General features: G+C 40.4%; 1 protein-coding gene across 1 annotated transcript in view; it reads right to left on the bottom strand.

Moving 5' to 3' along the window:
* The window catches only part of LOC122210154 (cytochrome P450 3A12-like), a 62623-nt gene extending 57387 nt beyond the window's left edge, over positions 1 to 5236 (bottom strand). Inside the window, exons 1-3 of the mRNA XM_042922675.1 lie at positions 5130 to 5236; positions 4548 to 4636; positions 3385 to 3533 (exon numbers count right to left, since the gene is read on the bottom strand). Of these exons, the coding sequence (XP_042778609.1) occupies positions 3385 to 3533; positions 4548 to 4636; positions 5130 to 5222 (331 nt within the window). The 5' untranslated portion in view covers positions 5223 to 5236. The remainder of the gene's footprint in view (positions 1 to 3384; positions 3534 to 4547; positions 4637 to 5129) is intronic.
* Positions 5237 to 14950: the final 9714 nt, after the last annotated feature.

The following is a 14950-nucleotide window of genomic DNA, read 5'->3' as shown; positions in this document are numbered from 1 at the left end:
GAGAACAAACTGGGGTTTTCTGGACGGGGGGTGGGGGGGTGGTGGTGACATGGGTCTAATGGGTGATTGGGTTTAGGAGGGCCTTTGTTGGGATAAGCACTGGGTGTTATATGTAAGTCATGGGTCACTAGATTCTACTCCTGAAACCAATACTACACTATATGTTAACTAACTTGATTTAAATTAAAAAGACATAACATGATGTCATACATAGAAAATCTGAAAGAATGCATTAAAAGCTATCGGAATTAATACACCGGTTTAGGGATGTCTGGGTGGCTCAGTCAGTTAAGTTTCCGACCCTTGGTTTTGGCTCAGGTCATGACCTCATGGTCCATGAGTTCAAGCCCTGCATCAGGCTCTGCGCTGACAGCGTGGAGCCTCCTTGGGATTTCTCTCTCCCTCTCTCTTTCCCTCTCCTCAACTCATGCTGTCCCTGTCTCTCTCAAAACAAACAAACAAACAAACAAACAAATCAATCAATCAATCAATAACTTAAAAAATACACTGGTTTAGCAGGGTTTCAGGATACCAGATCAATATACAAAAATCTATATATTTCTATACACTGCAAAAAAAATCCAAAAATGAAATTAGGAATTTTACTCCATTTACAATAACATCAAGAAGGGCAAAATACTTAGGGATAGGTTTAACAAAAGAAGTGCAAAACTTATACTCTGAAAACCACAAATATTGCTGAAATAAAGAAGATTTAAGTGGGAAAAGATCCAAAGATCATGGATTAGAACTTAATAGTGCCAAGATGGCAATACTCCTCAAGTTGATTTACAGATGAATGCATTCCATATCAGAATCCTAGCTGTCTTCTTTGTAAAAAAAAATGACATAATGAATTTAAAATTCCTATGGAATTGTAGGGGACCCAGAACAGTTGAAACAATCTTGAAAAAAAAAAAGAATAAAGTTGTAGAATTCAGGCTTCCAATTTCAAAACTTATCATGAACCATAATGATCAAGGCAATGTGGTACAGGCATAAGCACAGACATAAAGTTCAATGGAATTGAATTTAGAGTCCAAAATTATACCCATGTGTTTATGGTCAATTGATTTTGACAAGGTTTCCAAGATCACTCAATAGAGAAAAATTGTCTTTCAATAAATGGTGCTGGGACAAGAGAGGATGGCCACATGCAAAAAAAAAAAAAAAAAAAAAAAAATGAAGTCGGACTCTTACCTCATACCACATATAAAAGGAAATTCAAAATGGATCAAAGATCTAAACCTAAAAGCAAAAACTTTATAACCCTTAGAAGAAAACCAAGGGATATACCTTCATGATCTGAGCTTTTGCAGTAAATTCTAAGATATGACACCAAAAACACAGAAATAAAAGGAAAAATACATAAACTGTACATCATCAAAATTAAACATTTTGTGCTACAGGAAAATACTGTGAAGAAAGTGAGAAGACAACTACAGTTTGAGAGATAAATTTGCAAATCATATATTTGATAAGGGACTTTTATTTAGAAGATACAGAGAATTCTTACAACTCAAAAACAAAAGATGAACAACTGAGCTATAAATGGGCAAAAACTTGAATACACATTTATCTAAAGAAGTTACAAAATAGCCAACAAGCATATAAAAAGTTACTCAACCTCACTAGCCATTAGAGAAGTGCAAAACAAAACCACAATAAGATACTCTTTCACACCCATTAAGGTGACCATCATCAAAACAGTAGACAAGTGTAAACCACATGTTGGCAAGGATGGTCAGAAACTAGAACCTTCATACCTTCTGGTGAGAATGTAAATGGTGTAGCTATTGTGGAAAACAGTTTGGCAGTTCCTTATTAAGTTAAACACACTTATTTTACCTTAGCATATAGCAAGTTACTACATACCTTAACAATTCCACCCCTGAGTAATTAAAAAAAGGTTCAAAACAGGTATTTAAACAAAAACTTATATGAATGTTTACAGCAGCACTATTCACAATACCCAGGAGTTGTAAACATCCCAAATGTCCATCAAGTGATGGAAGGATAAACAAAATACAGTATGCCCATACAATGGAATCTTATTCTGCCATAAAAAGAAAGAAAGTGGGACTCCTGGTAGCTCAGTCAGTTAAACATCTGACTCTTGATTTCAGCTTAGGTCATGATCCCAGGGACGCAGGATCGAGCCCTGAGTCAGGATCTGTGCTCCCTCCTTAAAAGTCTCTCCCTTCCTCTCTCTTCTCCCCCAGGCATGCGTTCTCTCTGTCTCTCTCTCTAAAATAAAATTAAAAAGAGAAAAGAAGTAATGATGTATGATACAACAAGGATGAACCTTGAAAACATTATGCTAATAAAAGCCAGCCAGAAGATCACATATTATATAACTCTCTGTATGAAGTGTCCAGAAGAGGCAAATCTATTAAAACAGAAAGTAGGTTAGTGGTCTCTTAGGGTTAAGAATTGTGGGATGTGATACTAAAATACTACAGGATTTCTGAGTGGATGATATTCTAACCATGGACTGCAGTAAAATTTGCACAAATCTTTGAAAGCACCTAAACCATTTTTCAGTTCATTGAGTTATAATAAACATAATGGTACTATGTAAGTTGAGGTATACTGCATAATTACTTGACGTACATATATAAAGAGATGGTTACCACAGTAAGGTTAGTAACATCCATTTTCTCATATAGTTACAAAAAAATTTTTTTCTGTTATGATGAGAACTTCCAGAACCTACTTTCTTAGCAATTTACAAATACTGCATACATATTTGTATGCATACAGCCTATTTGTAAACCATACAGCAGTGTTAGCTATAGTCATTACGTAGTATATTATCAGCCCAGTACTTATCTACCTTGTAAGTGAAAGTTTATACCTTTGCTCACTTTCATTCAATTCCTACCCCCTCACCCCTACCTCTGGTAACCACAAATCTGATCTCCTTGACTGGTTCTTGGTTGTTGTTGTTGTTTTATATATATATATATATATATATATATATATATATATATATACACACACACACACACACACACACACACACACACACACACTTAATTGAGCTCATTCAGTATTTGTCTTTCTCTAGCTGACTCTTTTCACTTACAGTAATGCCCTCAGGATCCATCCATGTTGTCTAAAAACAAGATTTCCTTCCATTTCTGTGGCTCAATAAGATTCCATCGAATATACATACCATATTTTCTTTATTCATTCCATGGTCAGTGAACAATGAGGCCATAAAAACTGAATTGTACACTTTAAAGGGGGACTTATAAGTTATGTGAAGTCATATTTCAATAAAATTGTAAAAAGGTAGGAAGGGAAGAGGTGATGGAGGAAGGAATGAAGGGAAGAAAAAGTAAGAGAGGGGGAAAAAGAAAAAAACAATAGTGCATGTACTTAAGGATAATAAAAATGGATCAAGGAATTCAAATTTTAAGAGCTTCTTGGCATTTTCCACAAAGAGATCTTGTGGGTTGTTGAGGTAATCAATATTCACTCCAAACGATGTGCTAGTAATCACATCCATGCTGTAGGCTCCCAAAATACTGAGTACAGATGAAAGACATGGGTATGTAAAATCAGCACCTCTTTATCATTCTCATCCGACACATGCAGCAAGAAGTACATGTATATTCTGATGTCCAGAGAAGAGCCACACTTTCAGAACCACCTGCTGGATCATCTGAAGAGTCTATATACAATCACTCTACTCATGAAGTGCTCATGAAGTGTCAGTGATGCAGTTGGTCCTGTGCTAAGGGTGATGGTGACACTATGGCAAGTTAGACACACCTCTGAGCTCCATGAGCTCAGTCATGGAGGGATAGAGACCTAAAGTCAGACAAATTACAGTAGTGTGTTTTGAGCATGGACAATAGAAGCCAGATAAGCACTGTGTCTGGGCAGAGTAAATGGTGGAATAATTAAACCTTCCTTCCTAGAGGAGTCAAGAAAGGTGAAACTGATCTGGACCCTCTCTTACTACAGTATCTATGCTCAGAGCTGATTCCTCTTCAGGACTTTACAGAAGAGCAACACCATATTCTGTGCTGCCAGGAATGTTATCCCTTCTTCTCTACCCCCTGCTAAGGCTCCTGAAAGACCCTCTCTTCCTCAACTCTAGCAATCTGAGCTTGCCCTAAGGACACACTCATATTTGGAAAATGTAAGAACTCGTTGAAAAATACATATTAAATCACTCCAAAATTGATTTATAGGTTGCCATAGCTAAGTGATCACATGCCACTAGTTTTCCCAGGACAGTCTCAATATATATATATGGCCTTAATTGTATTTTTGTCTTCCAGAGTATCCAAGGTGACAATCAAGCAGATAAATTAATCCTGCTTCATGTACACAAAAGAAGACCCTCTCTCTCCTGACCTCCCTGCCTTTTGAGGGGTGCTACCTCTTCTTGGGTGGCCCACTGGACTTGTAGCACCATATGCCTACTTCTGTTTATTCACTGCACTAACTCAACAGTGGGAGTTTGGCTCTGTGTCAGCAGCTGGAAAGTGTCATGACAGAGCCAGAAGCCCAGCAGGTGCAGCTCTACTTACTCTTTCAAGGTGACAGGATTGCCTTTCTCTGCCTCCTTCCTCAGGTTCCTGACCAACACATCTCCATACTGGCCAATGATGGGGAACATCTACACACAAATACAACACCACCTGATTTAAATTTTTTTTTCAACGTTTTTTTATTTATTTTTGGGACAGAGAGAGACAGAGCATGAACGGGGGAGGGTCAGAGAGAGAGGGAGACACAGAATCCGAAAGAGGCTCCAGGCTCCGAGCCATCAGCCCAGAGCCTGACGCGGGGCTCGAACTCACAGACCGCGAGATCGTGACCTGGCTGAAGTCGGACGCTTAACCGACTGCGCCACCCAGGCGCCCCAACACCACCTAATTTAAATCCAAGAATGAAGACCTAAAATTACACAGCTTTCATAAGCATGAAGCAGTAGGGACATCTAATAACAAATCTTACATGTCTCTTCCAGGACATGAAGCTAAAAGACCATTTTTGGGAAACCCAAATTTAGCAGACTGAGATAGTCCTTAAGAGATGGACTATGATCTTAGTTTCTATCTGTTCCCAGGTGAATTCGTTAACTTCCTAAATGAAAGCTCTTTTCTTACCTCCTTGAGCTTTCCACTGCTGAAGGCTGGAGACAGCACTGTTCGTATTCTTTTCCATTGTTCATCCTCAGACATACTAATGGCATTTTTCATAAGTCCCAATGGACCAAAAGACTAGAGTCAAAGCAAAACACATTTTTCCCGGTTCCGGAAGATGGCGGCGTAGGAGGACGCGGGGCTCACAGCGCGTCCTGCCGATCACTTAGATTCCACCTACACCTGCCTAAAGAACCCAGAAAACCGCCAGAGGATTAGCAGAACGGAGTCTCCGGAGCCAAGCGCAGACGAGAGGCCCACGGAAGAGGGTAGGAAGGGCGGTGAGGCGGTGCGCGCTCCACGGACTGGCGGGAGGGAGCCGGGGCGGAGGGGCGGCTCGCCGGCCAAGCGGAGCCCCCGAGTCTGGCTGGCAAAAGCGGAGGGGCCGGACAGACTGTGTTCCGACAGCAAGCGCGACTTAGCGTCTGGGAGGTCATAAGTTAACAGCTCTGCTCGGAAAGCGGGAAGGCTGGAGGACAAAGGGAGGGAGAGCTGCTGAGCCCCCGGACGGCAGAGCTCAGCTTGGCGAGGAACAAAGGCGCCAGCGCCATCTCCCCCGCCCATCCCCCAGCCAAAATCCCAAAGGGAACCAGTTCCTGCCAGGGAACTTGCTCGCTCCGCGCAAACACCCAACTCTGTGCTTCTGCGGAGCCAAATGTCCGGCAGCGGATCTGACTCCCTCCCGCTGCCACAGGGCTCCTCCTGAAGTGGATCACCTAAGGAGAAGCGAGCTAAGCCTGCCCCTCCAGCCCCCGTGCACCTTGCCTACCCACCCCAGCTAATACGCCAGATCCCCAGCAACACAAGCCTGGCAGTGTGCAAGTAGCCCAGACGGGACACGCCACCCCACAGTGAATCCCGCCCCTAGGAGAGGGGAAGAGAAGGCACACACCAGTCTGACTGTGGCCCCAGCAGTGGGCTGGGGGCAGACATCGGGTCGGACTGCGGCCCCGCCCACTAACTCCAGTTATACACCACAGCACAGGGGAAGTGCCCTGCAGGTCCTCACCACGCCAGGGACTCTCCAAAATGACCAAACGGAAGAATTCCCCTCAGAAGAATCTCCAGGAAATAACAACAGCTAATGAACTGATCAAAAAGGATTTAAATAATATAACAGAAAGTGAATTTAGAATAATAGTCATAAAATTAATCGCTGGGCTTGAAAACAGTATACAGGACAGCAGAGAATCTCTTGCCACAAAGATCGAGGGACTAAGGAACAGTCACGAGGAGCTGAAAAACGCTTTAAACGAAATGCAAAACAAAATGGAAACCACGATGGCTCGGCTTGAAGAGGCAGAGGAGAGAATAGGTGAACTAGAAGATAAAGTTATGGAGAAAGAGGAAGCTGAAAGAAAGAGAGATAAAAAAATCCAGGAGTATGAGGGGAAAATTAGAGAACTAAGTGATACACTAAAAAAAAATAATATACGCATAATTGGTATTCCAGAGGAGGAAGAGAGAGGGAAAGGGGCTGAAGGGGTACTTGAACAAATTATAGCTGAGAACTTCCCTGAACTGGGGAAGGAAAAAGGCATTGAAATCCAAGAGGCACAGAGAACTCCCTTCAGACGTAACTTGAATCGATCTTCTGCACGACATATCATAGTGAAACTGGCAAAATACAAGGATAAAGAGAAAATTCTGAAAGCAGCAAGGGATAAACGTGCCCTCACATATAAAGGGAGACCTATAAGACTCGTGACTGATCTCTCCTTTGAAACTTGGCAGGCCAGAAAGGCTTGGCACGATATCTACAGTGTGCTAAACAGAAAAAATATGCAGCCGAGAATCCTTTATCCAGCAAGTCTGTCATTTAGAATAGAAGGAGAGATAAAGGTCTTCCCAAACAAACAAAAACTGAAGGAATTTGTCACCACGAAACCAGCCCTACAAGAGATCCTAAGGGGGATCCTGTGAGACAAAGTACCAGAGACATCACTACAAGCATAAAACATACAGACATCACAATGACTCTAAACCCATATCTTTCTATAATAACACTGAATGTAAATGGATTAAATGCACCAACTAAAAGACATAGGGTATCAGAATGGATAAAAAAACAAGACCCATCTATTTGCTGTCTACAAGAGACTCATTTTAGATCTGAGGACACCTTTAGATTGAGAGTGAGGGGATGGAGAACTATTTATCATGCTCCTGGAAGCCAAAAGAAAGCTGGAGTAGCCATACTTATATCAGACAAACTAGACTTTAAATTAAAGGCTGTAACAAGAGATGAAGAAGGGCATTATATAATAATCACAGGGTCTATCCACCAGGAAGAGCTATTATAAATGTCTATGCGCCAAATACCTGAGCCCCCAGATATATAAAACAATTACTCATAAACATAAGCAACCTTATTGATAAGAATGTGGTCATTGCAGGGGACTTTAACACCCCACTTACAGAAATGGATAGATCATCTAGACACACGGTCAATAAAGAAACAAGGGCCCTGAATGATACATTGGATCAGATGGACTTGACAGATATATTTAGAACTCTGCATCCCAAAGCAACAGAATATACTTTCTTCTCGAGTGCACATGGAACATTCTCCAAGATAGATCATATACTGGGTCACAAAACAGCCCTTCATAAGTTTACAAGAATTGAAATTATACCATGCATACTTTCAGACCACAATGCTATGAAGCTTGAAATCAACCACAGGAAAAAGTCTGGAAAACTTCCAAAAGCATGGAGGTTAAAGAACACCCTACTAACGAATGAGTGGGTCAACCAGGCAATTAGAGAAGAAATTAAAATATATATGGAAACAAACGAAAATGAAAATACAACAATCCAAACGCTTTGGGATGCAGCGAAGGCAGTCCTGAGAGGAAAATACATTGCAATCCAGGCCTATCTCAAGAAACAAGAAAAATCCCAAATACAAAATCTAACAGCACACCTAAAGGAAATAGAAGCAGAACAGCAAAGGCAGCCTAAACCCAGAAGAAGAAGAGAAATAATAAAGATCAGAGCAGAAATAAACAATATAGAATCTAAAAAAACTGTAGAGCAGATCAACGAAACCAAGAGTTGGTTTTTTGAAAAAATAAACAAAATTGACAAACCTCTAGCCAGGCTTCTCAAAAAGAAAAGGGAGATGACCCAAATAGATAAAATCATGAATGAAAATGGAATGATTACAACCAATCCCTCAGAGATACAAACAATTATCAGGGAATACTATGAAAAATTATATGCCAGCAAATTGGACAACCTGGAAGAAATGGACAAATTTCTAAACACCCACACTCTTCCAAAACTCAATCAGGAGGAAATAGAAAGCTTGAACAGACCCATAACCAGCGAAGAAATTGAATCGGTTATCAAAAATCTCCCAACAAATAAGAGTCCAGGACCAGATGGCTTCCCAGGGGAGTTCTACCAGACATTTAAAGCAGAGATAATACCTATCCTTCTCAAGCTATTCCAAGAAATAGAAAGGGAAGGAAAACTTCCAGACTCATTCTATGAAGCCAGTATTACTTTGATTCCTAAACCAGACAGAGACCCAGTAAAAAAAGAGAACTACAGGCCAATATCCCTGATGAATATGGATGCAAAAATTCTTAATAAGATACTAGCAAATCGAATTCAACAGCATATAAAAAGAATTATTCACCATGATCAAGTGGGATTCATTCCTGGGATGCAGGGCTGGTTCAACATTCGCAAATCGATCAACGTGATACATCACATTAACAAAAAAAAAGAGAAGAACCATATGATCCTGTCAATCGATGCAGAAAAGGCCTTTGACAAAATCCAGCACCCTTTCTTAATAAAAACCCTCGAGAAAGTGAGGATAGAAGGAACATACTTAAAGATCATAAAGGCCATTTATGAAAAGCCCACAGCTAACATCATCCTCAACGGGGAAAAACTGAGAGCTTTTTCCCTGAGATCAGGAACACGACAGGGATGCCCACTGTCACCGCTGTTGTTTAATATAGTGCTGGAAGTTCTAGCATCAGCAATCAGACGACAAAAGGAAATCAAAGGCATCAAAATTGGCAAAGATGAAGTCAAGCTTTCGCTTTTTGCAGATGACATGATATTATACATGGAAAATCCGATAGACTCCACCAAAAGTCTGCTAGAACTGATACATGAATTCAGCAAAGTTGCAGGATACAAAATCAATGTGCAGAAATCAGTTGCATTCTTATACACTAACAATGAAGCAACAGAAAGACAAATGAAGAAACTGATCCCATTCACAATTGCACCAAGAAGCATAAAATACCTAGGAATAAATCTAACCAAAGATGTAAAAGATCTGTATGCTGAAAACTATAGAAAGCTTATGCAGGTAATTGAAGAAGATATAAAGAAATGGAAAGACATTCCCTGCTCATGGATTGGAAGAATAAATATTGTCAAAATGTCAATACTACCCAAAGCTATCTACACATTCAATGCAATCCCAATCAAAATTGCACCAGCATTCTTCTCGAAACTAGAACAAGCAATCCTAAAATTCATATGGAACCACAAAAGGCCCCGAATAGCCAAAGTAATTTTGAAGAAGAAGACCAAAGCAGGAGGCATCACAATCCCAGACTTTAGCCTCTACTACAAAGCTGTCATCATCAAGACAGCATGGTATTGGCATAAAAACAGACACATAGACCAATGGAATAGAATAGAAACCCCAGAACTAGACCCACAAACGTATGGCCAACTCATCTTTGACAAAGCAGGAAAGAACATCCAATGGAAAAAAGACAGTCTCTTTAACAAATGGTGCTGGGAGAACTGGACAGCAACATGCAGAAGGTTGAAACTAGACACTTTCTCACACCATTCACAAAAATAAACTCAAAATGGATAAAGGACCTGAATGTGAGACAGGAAACCATCAAAACCCTAGAGGAGAAAGCAGGAAAAGACCTCTCTGACCTCAGCCGTAGCAATCTCTTACTCAACACATCCCCAAAGGCAAGGGAATTAAAAGCAAAAATGAACTACTGGGACCTTATGAAGATAAAAAGCTTCTGCACAGCAAAGGAAACAACCAACAAAACTAAAAGGCAACCAACAGAATGGGAAAGATATTTGCAAATGACATACTGGACAAAGGGCTAGTATCCAAAATCTATAAAGAGCTCACCAAACTCCACACCTGAAAAACAAATAACCCAGTGAAGAAATGGGCAGAAAACATGAATAGACACTTCTCTAAAGAAGACATCCAGGTGGCCAACAGGCACATGAAAAGATGTTCAACGTCGCTCCTTATCAGGGAAATACAAATCAAAACCACACTCAGATACCACCTCACGCCAGTCAGAGTGGCCAAAATGAAGAAATCAGGAGACTATAGATGCTGGAGAGGATGTGGAGAAACAGGAACCCTCTTGCACTGTTGGTGGGAATGCAAATTGGTGCAGCCGCTCTGGAAAGCAGTGTGGAGGTTCCTCAGAAAATTAAAAATAGACCTACCCTATGACCCAGCAATAGCACTGCTAGGAATTTATCCAAGGGATACAGGAGTACTGATGCATAGGGGCACCTGTACCCCAATGTTTATAGCGGCACTCTCAACAATAGCCAAATTATGGAAAGAGCCTAAATGTCCATCAACTGATGAATGGATAAAGAAATTGTGGTTTATATACACAATGGAATACTACGTGGCAATGAGAAAAAATGAAATATGGCCTTTTGTAGCAACATGGATGGAACTGGAGAGTGTGATGCTAAGTGAAATAAGCCATACAGAGAAAGACAGATACCATATGGTTTCACTCTTATGTGGATCCTGAGAAACATAACAGAAACCCATGGGGGAGGGGAAGGAAAAAAAAAAAAAAAAAAAAAGAGGTTAGAGTGGGAGAGAGCCAAAGCATAAGAGACTGTTAAAAACTGAGAACAAACTGAGGGTTGATGGGGGGTGGGAGGGAGGGCAGGGTGGGTGATGGGTATTGAGGAGGGAACCTTTTGGGATGAGCACTGGGTGTTGTATGGAAACCAATTTGACAGTAAATTTCATATATTAAAAAATAAAAATAAATAAATAAAAAAAAGATGTGGTTTATATACACCATGAAATATTACTCAACCATCAAAAAGAGTGAAATCTTTCCATTTACAGTAATGTGGATAGAGGAAGAGTATATTATGCTAGGTGAAATAAGTTAAAGAAAGACAAATACTATATGATTTCACTCACATGGAATTTAAGAAACAAAACAGATGAACATAGGGAAAGGGAAGGAAAAATAAAATAAGATAAAAAAAAAAAGAGAGGGAGGCAAGCCATAAGAGACTCTTAACTATAGAAAACAAACCGAGGGTTGCAAGAGAGGGAGTAGGGGCGGGGATGGGCTAGATATATGATGAACATTAAGGAGGGCACTTGTGATGAGCACTGGGCTATATGTAAGTGATAAGTCACTAAATTCTACTCCTGAAACCAATACCACACTATATGTTAGCTAACTTGAATTTTAATAAAATCTTGGAAGAAAAAAAAGGAAAATAAAAAAAAAAAACAAACAAAACTGAGAACAAACTGAGGGTTGATGGGGGGTGGGAGGGAGGGCAGGGTGGGTGATGGGTATTGAGGAGGGCACCTTTTGGGATGAGCACTGGGTGTTGTATGGAAACCAATTTGACAGTAAATTTCCTATATTAAAAAATAAAAAAAATAAAAAAAAAAAGGAAAAAAAAAAAAAGAACAGTTAATTGGAATAAAACGTATTTGCATATTAAGATGTTTAATTTAAATTTTCACTTTGCAACTTAATTTCCAGGTATATTTTTTTGGAGTGAAAAATAAATTAATTAAAAATAGTTATTAATCAAACAGCACTTACCTTTAATAAGTGACTAGATTTATACTGATAATGAACATAGTCTTCAATCACTAGTTTCTTTGAAAACTGCTTTTTATCAACAAATGATAAGGTTTATTTTCATGGCTCATAAATGTGTATATCTATAAAAATAATTACCATTATCTTTGTATTGCATATTGGAGTCTTTGGAGCCTAATGGAAGTCACATTTGAATCTAAAATCATATACCCTGGTGAGATTACAACTTGGATGTTCAAAATTTCTTAGGGATAATCAGGAAATAATATTGAAATACTTATTTGGATGCTTTCAAACTTAAATGAAGCATTTGAAGACGACTGAAAAGTATTCAAAGCCATACAGACAGGAAAATTTTGAATGATTAGATTTTAAATTTTTGGAATTTTTCAATATTTGATTTAATAAAATTGAATTTAATCTAAAAAAAAAAAACAAAAAAAAACTAAAAGGCAACCAACGGAATGGGAAAAGATATTTGCAAATGACACATCGGACAAAGGGCTAGTATCCAAAATCTATAAAGAGCTCATCAAACTCCACACCCGAAAAACAAATAACCCAGTGAAGAAATGGGCAGAAAACATGAATAGACACTTCTCTAAAGAAGACATCCAGATGGCCAACAGGCACATGAAAAGATGTTCAACGTTGCTCCTTATCAGGGAAATACAAATCAAAACCACACTCAGATACCACCTCACGCCAGTCAGAGTGGCCAAAATGAAGAAATCAGGAGACTATAGATGCTGGAGAGGATGTGGAGAAACAGGAACCCTCTTGCACTGTTGGTGGGAATGCAAATTGGTGCAGCCGCTCTGGAAAGCAGTGTGGAGGTTCCTCAGAAAATTAAAAATAGACCTACCCTATGACCCAGCAATAGCACTGCTAGGAATTTATCCAAGGGATACAGGAGTACTGATGCATAGGGGCACCTGTACCCCAATGTTTATAGCGGCACTCTCAACAATAGCCAAATTATGGAAAGAGCCTAAATGTCCATCAACTGATGAATGGATAAAGAAATTGTGGTTTATATACACAATGGAATACTACGTGGCAATGAGAAAAAATGAAATATGGCCTTTTGTTGCATTAACATCTTTGATCATTACAAAAACCCCACGGTAGATGCATCACTGCATCACAGGTGGGGAAACTGAGTCTCCCCAGCATTGAATAACTAGATCCTCCAAACTTTAGGTGGCAGAGATGGCTAATGAATCCAGGAGAGTCTGCACCTCAATCAGCACAGCCTAATGCCAGCAGTAATCTTCAGCCTCCCAGAGAACAACTGCTGGGACCCTGACTCTTTATATATGTATAGACACACTACATATGTATTCACACAGACACATACACACACACACACACATACCTGTATACATACCTGTATACACACACATACACATATGGACACAGACATACTTCCACCACCACTACCACCACCACCACCACCTGCTCCCTGCCCAGCAAACCCAGCTGACAGTCATGCTCCTGGACAGTCTGCAGAGTTTCCTGCTGCAACCATCCAAGATGTTCCAGCTCCTCGATCTCTGTATTAGTTTTGCTCTGTAACAAATTACCCTAAAACACAGTGGCATAAAATGATGATCTCATTATCTTGGAATCTGTGGGTGAGGAATTCAAAAGTGATTTAGCTCAGTGTTTCTGACCTGAGTCTCTCATGAGGCTACAGCCAAGCTGTTGGCTGGGGCTGCCGTCATCTACACATTGGACTGAGCTGGATATCCTACATCAAAGGTAGCTCACTTGTGAAGCTGGCTGGTCAGCACTGATTGTGGCAGGTCTCAGGTCCATGCCACATGGCCACTTAACAATCCTCACAACATAGCAGCTGGCGTTCCCTAGAGAGAGGGGCAAGGTGGAAGCATCTTCATCTCTTATGACTCAGCTCCAGAAGCCACACACCCTCAGCCCCACAATATCCTCCTGGTTTCATAGGCCAGCCCTGTTCACGGGGCAGAGACTACACACCAGTAGGAGGGAGACACTGGGGAACTCTTCAAAGCTGGCTACCCCCCACAGCTACAATGTTGTCCTACTGAGAGGCATGCTGGAGCCCTTGTTGCCTTGGTGCCCAGGAGGCCCAGCATGTGACAGGGGCTCAGTAAAGTCAGTATTTTCCTTTCTTCCCTTTGTCCTGACCCATGGGACTCCAAGGGCCAGCCCTGCTTAGACTTCATCACTTTTTTCTCTGAGCTCACCCACAACCCCACAGTTGCCTCCACAATTCATAGGAACTGTAAGATGGTGACTTCCTCTAGATTCCCACAATAGTCATCTCTCTTCCACTGTAGTGAAGGAGGGATATTCCAATGATTTAATGTAGTGTGACAGATCACCCCAAAGGATTAAACAATCTATTTTGCCCATGAATCTGGGGTTGACCAGATTCAGGTGGGCAGCTCTTGTTTCGGGGTCTCATGTGGTTGCAGACAGACTGGTGCTGAAGTCATCCTGAAGGCTCTGTTCATATATCTGCATATCTGCATTGGAGAGACTCAAACAGCTGGGGGCTGAATACCAGAGGCTCCTCAGACATTTCTTTCTTTATAGATACATTCACAGATGATAGGTAGATAGATAGATAGATATGATTGACAGATGGGATAGATAGATTAGATAGATAGATAGATAGATAGATAGATGGAATAGATAGATACACATGACAGATAAATAGGTACATATGGATAGATGATAAAGAGATATAACGGGTAAATAGATGATAGATAGAATCCTATATACTTACATACAGACTTATAATACTACACTTACAAAAAATGTATTAACATCTTCACACAAGATTACTTGGATTGAAAAAATTCTTGGCCTAAAGGAGTGAATATGGAAGTTCACATACTCAACAGGGCTTTCCAGCCCCATGGACACTCACCTACTCTGCAGAAGTCAGTCTGT

This window comes from Panthera leo, chromosome E3, assembly GCF_018350215.1.
Source record: "Panthera leo isolate Ple1 chromosome E3, P.leo_Ple1_pat1.1, whole genome shotgun sequence".
Lineage (NCBI taxonomy): Eukaryota > Metazoa > Chordata > Mammalia > Carnivora > Felidae > Panthera > Panthera leo.
This window is presented reverse-complemented; position numbering and strand designations above follow the sequence as displayed.